The following is a 7,505-nucleotide window of genomic DNA, read 5'->3' as shown; positions in this document are numbered from 1 at the left end:
CTATACATTTGAGTTTTATAATTATGCAAATACAATTTATAGAAAATTTCAAGAAATTTACTATCTTTAAACAAGAATGAATTTGTATCTTTATTGAGCTAACTCGTGTAAGCATTTTGACAATACAAAATATTCTCAGTGCTGTTAAAGAATTTCCTCGTCAACCGAACAAAAGTAAATTTTCACTGTTTCTCCTTCAATGGTATTTTGATGCATTAAAAGCAAATATAACTCAATTCTTTTTATGGGTAATGTCACATTTTGTTCGTTGTTCATTGTTTTGGCATTATTTACATTTAATTGATATTTTAATAGTTTTATAAAATAGAATTTGAATGTAAAAAACTCGAAGTACGAATCCTTCTCTTAGTTGTTGTGAATAAAGCAGCAAAATGCTTGGTCTTGCCCGAAGCGTAACATATGATTGAATGCAAAAAGGTTTTACTTAACTCTAATAGGTTTTTAACATAGTCCCCCAGTGAACTAGTACTTTAGTTTATGAACACCTTCAAAGGAAATGTTCGAATCGAATTCTAAACTTTATTCTTAGCCTCAACGAGTTCATCAGGTACAGGCTTAGGAAGCCAGCAACACCTGCTTTAAAATAAAAATGTTGAAGATACATGTATCATGAAAAAAAATGTGGATTCAATAGTATAATTATCCAAAATTGATTTTTATTAAACTCGTGAATACAATGTGTTATATATATATGTCAAGTTTTTGGAGAGATGGGAAGTGGACTGTGATAGGGAGCTTGATTTGAACGACATGGGGTGCGAGGTGGTGCAAAGAGTAAACAAAGAGATGGAATCCCAAAGTTGGACTACGAAATTTCTAGATATAACTTTAAGTGTGGTAGGACAATTAGCAGGTAAGGACATTTTGTGCCAATTACCCTTCCTTTTTTTACTTGATGAGATCAAATGTTTCGATTGATTTAAAAAGAAAAACCAAAAAATGGTATTCTTATAAAGGGTATTATCGTCTACACATAAAGACGTACTTAAAATACTGTAGCATACCACCCTAGCCTTGTCGCCATTTGCTTGATGCGATTTGTTTATTTGAAAACCAGATTAAAAAAAACCTCGTCATCTGCGTCTATAATATTCTCCCTCTATCCTCTGCTACCCCAGTCTCCAAATGACATCCCAACTCGCCACGTGTCCCCACAACCCATCCCCTCCAATGACATTTTGAGATTCGTTCTGCCTTGGCCCGACCCGGCCCCAACCTCCTCAAATCTTGTACTGCAACTTCGCTTTCCGCTCTTCCCATTAATTATTTCTTGCTATGGTGTTAGCACACGTTGAGTATTTAAGGGATATTTGTTTCAAAAATATCTATTGATACTGCTTCATTAGAATGGCTTCTCTTACACCAGGGATACTGCTTAAGCTTCTTCAGAATGTAGATAACAAGGAATTTAAAGTTGCTGGGGAACACCGTTCTGCTCTTCTTCAGGTATGTAAATGATTTTTTTCAAGATTTTGTTTTGTATGAAAATGAAAAGAAGACTATAAATCATGCATTTTGATTGTATTTCTTCGCTTTCCTTTTCTGGGCTACTGAGATTGTGGGTATTATTTTTAGCTACGTTGTGATTTTTATTTTTATTTTTAATTATATTTTTCTGTTGAGAGTTACTGGCATTTTCAAGTGTTGTTCTCTCTCTCAAAATTTTTTTTTTCGGGGATGAAAAGAAAAAGAAATCTATATTATTCATAGATTTTCATTGTTTTTGCCCCTTTTCTGGGCAAACGAGATTGTGTGTTTTGTTTTATTAACGTTGTGAATGTTGTTTCCCCTCCCTTTTCCTATTTGTATTATAGTCAATAGCATTTGTCTTGTATTTTCATTTTTTTGCTTCTTTCTGGGCTAATGAGGTTTTGTTTTTTTCTTTTATCAACGCTGTAGATATTTTTCTTTCTCAAATGTTAATGGCATTTTCAAGCATTTATTTCATATGAACAAATGGAAATCGGTATTAATCATACGCTTTCATTGTTTGTTGCCTTCCGGGGGTGATGAGAATTTGGTTATCATTTTATGAACAATGTAAATTTTCTTCTTTTCTGATTCTGTTGAGTGTTAATTGCATTTCTTGCAAATTCAGTAAATTTTCTCATGCGGGGCGTTTGTATTTTAGGTTATTAGTATTGTGCCTTCACTAGAAGATGATCCATGGGAGACCAGGGGATATTATTTGAGAGTTTCAGATTCAGTGCATTCAGCATATGTGTCTGTATCAGATGAAGATGTGGAGTTAATACTGGGTGACAAGATCCAACTCGGACAGTTCATTCATGTCACTAGACTCAATACTGGCTCCCCTGTTCCGGTGCTTTGTGGTGTTAAACCAGTCCCCAAGAGGCGGCCATGCATTGGAGATCCTAAGGACTTGATTGCCAGTGATTTTCTGAATGCTAAGAAAGTTGAAGCCAAGGTGAAAACATCAAAGGGAAAGGTAAAGAAAGCTGCAGAGGGTAAAAATAGAAGGCTTTCTTTAGGAAATGCGAAGGTTGGGTGTGGGGAAGGTCGAAGATTGAGCTTGGATTCGACTAGAAAAGTATGGGATAACAGTCCTGTTCGTAAAAATGATGCTAAAGGCACATCGAAGTCTAAATCAAACAATTCACATTCGTTTTCAGATTCTGTAAGCATCTCCCTTTATGTATAAGTAGGCAATATAGGTTCTTGCTCACTGGATTAATTGAATTACGTTTTCTGTTTTTGCCAATTTCTGTTCTGTTTAAAAAGTGAACTTTTATATATCTATGGTTCTTTTGATAATTTTACTGTACCAAAAGTTTAAGCCTGTAACAGACAATTATGGAATAAGGAAGGGACAACAACAAAGTTCAATAAGGGTGAAATTTCCTGCTTTTCCTTGTACATTTTCTGTTTTTGAGGGACACATTGATTTTTATATATCCTCCTTAATAGAAGTGGAAAAATACAATGGGAAAATAGCAATAGATATTATTGACTCTACTCTACTGTCTTGTGATGTTCATGTCGTAATGGCAAATTTAAGTGATTCTAAACCATATAATAGGATTGTGGTCCAACAAGTATTGGATTATAGAGAAGTAGCTAATGCAGTTATTATACCATCCTAGAGTTTCAGTAATTTATCCCTGAGCCCACCTTCTTCATTAATATTTTGATTTCTGCAATGAATATAACTGATCAGGAAAGAAAAATATGATTTGGATGATTTCTGATCCTCTTCTGTCCCAAAGAAAGTGGTCTGTTCAAATTATACGGTATTAACTCTTGTGCAAAATCACAAGCATAATCTCAATTTTACAATATTTCAGCTTTCAAAAATTACTTGTTTTTCTATGAACATTTTTAGGTTTATTTCTTAATCTTTCTGATAATAATGTCTTCTAAATTTCAGCAACTTGTTATTAGTGGACCGTTAAAAAACTTTATACCACTCTCTCACTCTCCCCCATCTTTGTGTCCCTGTATTGAATATATTTTCTCAAATATACTAAGGTTTTTCACTAATATTTGCATTCAATTTCCAGTTCCAAATAAATATTGATTTGCAATAGAACTTGTACTTCTTTGAGTGTTTACTCTGATATGTTCTTGAATAGATAGTGATTCTTGATTGTATCTTTTTAATTCTCACACAAGTAGGCTTTTTGTTTGTTTGAACATTTCTTGCACATGATGACATTACGTCGATATTTTCTCCAACTTAATGTATTTTGCCTTTGCAGATGGTTACTAAGAAGGCTTCTCCAGAGATGGTTAATAAGAAGGCTTCTCCTGAGAAGGAATTGATGCTGAAGCATCCGAGTGTTTTCCCACTTAAAAACAAGAACGTGATTGTTTCTCCAAAGCATTTAAGCAAGCCTATAACAAAAAATCTGAAGTCATCAGATGGCGATACTCTTCCTAGTAATATCAACTGTCAAATATTGTCAGATTCAAAGAACTTGTGGAGTTCACTTTCTCCTACCATCCAACACATTGGAGAGGTACACATTCAGATGTACAAAACTTGTAAGCTTTATATTCTGACTGTTCTATAAAATCATGTTTATATGAGTCATGCTGCTTTTCAGGAAGTCCAAAATTATAGGAATGTCGCGTTTGTATCTGCAGCTCGTGCACTAGAAGAAGCATCTGCATCAGAAGGGATCATTCGCTGCATGAGGTAATTTGTTTCTATTTTCACATATGATACCATGGCTGTTAATCTCAGAATTTATGGCAATATGCTCTGCTGATGTACGTGATTTGTCTTGTCAGCATAAATAGAATGTTTCACTGATCCCTAATTTACTGATTCTACTCTGCCATTTTTTGCATTCAACTAAATGCCAAGTAGCAAATCCAGCTGCGTCTGATTTTTAGTAGATCACACATTCATTTCATACTCCAGTTTCTATTTTTTTAACACATTGCTCCCCTTTCTTAATTGGCAGGTTATAGTTGTGATGCATTAAAAATTATCTTTTTCTTTGCATGTGTGATTAAGAATGTTCATGTGACATGTTCATCTATGAGTTTGTATGCATGTCTGTGTTGTCCGTTGCTGGAAGGCATTTTCTTATAGGTCTTAAATCAATGCACCAACTATGAACTTTTAAGTCTTCTGCAATTTGAACAATCGCCTTTGTCAATCTTAAGCGAATGGTAATGTCAGAATGTAAAGTTGATGAGTGGGACCTTTTAAGTTTCAATAAGTCACCTTTCGACACATTTTGATTGTTACAAGACTGCTATTTATTAGTTTAGACATATAATTTAATAAATAAAAGATGCCTACTCTTCTTGTAGAGTGTAATATATTTGGCTGATGTTCATGAATTGTTTATATTTTGTCAATTCACTTTTTCATCCACATTTAGTGGGACCTACAAGTACTATTCATCTATCCACCACTCATTTCTATCTTTTTAAAATTTAAACCGTTTATAAACACTTCCCAAACATTAGTGTAGTTGATTTAAGCTGTTTATAATCATTTCTAGTGGAAGTTATTTAGTTTTGAATTCATAAAGATGCAATTAAGTGCAGCACAAAATTAAAGCTATGGATTATGAAAGCTTATTTTCTCTTCGGATCTTTGATTCTGCGTTGTGATTCCTCTCAACCAGTAGTTTATATATTCTCATTTTAGTCCATAACAGAGGGATATTAACATTCTCTACTCTTGGACAATGAGAGTGAATCATTTGACATATAATATAATGTTCTTGCAGTTATATTTACTCACAATTCCAGGTGGCATTATTTTGTCTTGTCTGCACGAATCTTTAATTGTCCCGAGGGGGACGTCTTAACCTGTTCAAGGTTGTTAGCTAAGATCTCTGCCCTTTTTCTGTAGCATGTTTGCAGAACTATGTGACTTGTCGCAGAGAGATTCTGCAGGACCACTTGTAGAGCAGTTTTTGAGCCTTGACGAGAGAATGAAGAAAGCAGCTGTAGTTATTAATGCTCTGGTAAGCGGTAGGGCTTCTGATGCGAAAGAAAGCAATTACAGTGGCTTGCAATGTTCACCACCGAAGATTAGCCACAATTCTGCAAATAAGAATGCCTCGTTGTGGGTGCAAGCTGCTGTTGGAACTGGTCTTTCCAAATTCTCTTTATTTACGAAGGAAGGAGAAAAGTGCACTACAAATGGTGACAAACATCACTATGTCAGAATAGAAAACATTGCAATGAAAAATGAAGAGAATCATTCACCTAAAATCAAGAAAACCCCATTAAACCATGGGTCAAGGAGAGCAGATTCAGAGGTGAAAGGTTTGCAATCTCGTTCAAGGCGCTCTTCTTCCAGCACAAAAGGAACGAGTGTTGGAATGGAAGCTTGGTCACAGGACTCAGGATTAAAAGATGTTGCTCTTCTAGCAGACAAGTTGCTCTCATCATCTCGTATCTGGTTTTTGAATTATTTGGAAGGTTCTTTAAACAACGGATTTGGACTGAGAACCAAGGGAGATAGTTCTGATATTGCAGGCCTTCTTGGGCAGCTTAGAAGGGTTAATCAATGGTTGGATGATGCATTTAAAGAAGGATGTGGTGATGATGAAAGGATGGAAAGGTTGAAGAAGAAGTTATACACATTTCTACTTGATCATGTCAACTCTGCACTTATTGCAGGCAGGTAGAGCCTGACCAGATAAGCTAGGACTACAGAATCGATATCTTTATCACAATACAATTCTGAGTTAAAGTTATTTGAGTTTTGTCAACTTCATTGTATCTCGGAGAGAGAGGATAGGCATGTTCGTGCTTCCTTTTTAGTTAAATGTATAGGAAGGTTTATTTATGCTTTCCCAAATGAGAACATAATTAAGTTAATGTAGTTGTGAATTTCTGAATATTTTATCTCACCCTTACTCGTTTTAGTTTTTAGCTGTGGTTATTAGGCCCATGTTTGGTCCCCAGCTGCAACTCCGGAAAGAAGAGAAGAAGGATTTGATTGTTTCATGTATGTTCCACTTGGCTCGAGGGGATATAGATCAGTTGGTAGAGCTCCACTCTTGCCATCTTAATTTGTAACCAAAGAAATAAAGCGGAAATGACTCTTATCTTGGGACCTGGAAGAAAGGTTTCTAGGAAACTCAAAAAATTCATTTTTCTCAAACTCATTTTCAACCACATTTCATGATATCCATAACTTTTATCAAATTTTTAACTACACATCTCTTTGATGTTATCAATATGTATTAAAAAAATGATTTTTATCTAATCCAAACACGGGATAGTATTACTTTACATTTACTGTCTTTTTTGGGGGTGCTAGTGCTAAATAACAGAAACTGATGAATTAACTATCGCTGATTAAATTCACTCTGCATCCTTTACATTAAAAGGAACAGTTTGCAGAAGTTCATGAAGAGTAAGAAAACATTCTTAAATTTTATTAAAATAAATCCTATGAAATGAAAAACTGTAAGAATTAAGTAGTTATTTAGTATCCAGAAATTGAATCCTCATTTTGGGATTCCTTCGATGACAGTCTTTGAGATGTCGTCTGAACTATAGATGCAGAAAGTGCAGGATTAAAAGTTCCATTGGCTAAGGCTTTCATTCCCTTGCAGGATTTCATATGTGAATGTAGTTTCTCAGGCTTGAATGACTTCCCACATTGCCTGCGTTCAATTCGAACAAAAATATCATTTGATTCGTCTGTTTAAGATGATTGTACACGGTATAACGGTTATTATTTTGTAAAATAGAAATGAAAAAAAGATAAAGATGTGTTACCAATCAACTTACGAGCAATCCGGGCCTCTGATTTGCTTGTAAGCAGTTGAGGTTGTCCTTTGCTTTCTTGAATCCTTCACCCCATCGCAGCTCTTTCTGGAACAGAACCAAAAACGAAAATATTCAAATTCACACCCACATTCTCTCGTCAGAATAATTTTATATGTAAACTCAAAAATTTTCCATATTTTTTAATCTCACATTCTCCCAAAATTACCATTTCAAAACCTATTTTTCCAAAAAAAAAAAAAAAAAAAAAAAAA

The 7,505-nt window shown here is 34.6% G+C and overlaps 2 protein-coding genes across 3 annotated transcripts in view; one reads left to right on the top strand and one right to left on the bottom strand.

Moving 5' to 3' along the window:
• Positions 1-983: 983 nt before the first annotated feature.
• LOC111385314 lies at positions 984-6,413 on the top strand. The gene is made up of 5 exons (XM_023009696.1): positions 984-1,467; positions 2,153-2,659; positions 3,741-4,001; positions 4,089-4,180; positions 5,357-6,413. Exons 1-5 carry the CDS (start codon positions 1,369-1,371, stop codon positions 6,138-6,140), a joined length of 1,743 nt encoding a protein of 580 aa, XP_022865464.1. The 5' UTR covers positions 984-1,368; the 3' UTR covers positions 6,141-6,413.
• Positions 6,414-6,809: 396 nt separating this feature from the next.
• The window catches only part of LOC111391461, a 3,004-nt gene continuing 2,308 nt past the window's right edge, over positions 6,810-7,505 (bottom strand). Inside the window, exons 2-3 of one of the 2 annotated variants that reach the window (XM_023016690.1) lie at positions 7,255-7,338; positions 6,810-7,127 (exon numbers count right to left, since the gene is read on the bottom strand). In XM_023016690.1, coding sequence (XP_022872458.1) covers positions 6,947-7,127; positions 7,255-7,338 — 265 coding nt within the window. In that variant the 3' untranslated portion in view covers positions 6,810-6,946. Of the gene's footprint in view, positions 7,128-7,242; positions 7,339-7,505 lie in introns of both variants that reach the window. The other variant, XM_023016694.1, reaches the window with a different exon arrangement.

Source organism: Olea europaea, chromosome 3 (assembly GCF_002742605.1).
Source record: "Olea europaea var. sylvestris chromosome 3, O_europaea_v1, whole genome shotgun sequence".
In the NCBI taxonomy this organism is placed as follows: Eukaryota; Viridiplantae; Streptophyta; class Magnoliopsida; order Lamiales; family Oleaceae; genus Olea; species Olea europaea.
The sequence above is the reverse complement of the archived record's forward strand: the minus strand, read 5'-3'. Positions and strand labels throughout refer to the sequence as shown.

Excerpts from the sequence above, each read along its gene's own strand:
- LOC111385314 (XM_023009696.1), top strand. The coding sequence starts at position 1,369 with ATGGCTTCTCTTACACCAGGGATACTGCTTAAGCTTCTTCAGAATGTA. Across the intron at positions 1,468-2,152 it reads ACCGTTCTGCTCTTCTTCAG|GTTATTAGTATTGTGCCTTC; the intron begins GTATGTAAATGA and ends TTTGTATTTTAG. Across the intron at positions 2,660-3,740 it reads CACATTCGTTTTCAGATTCT|ATGGTTACTAAGAAGGCTTC; the intron begins GTAAGCATCTCC and ends TTGCCTTTGCAG.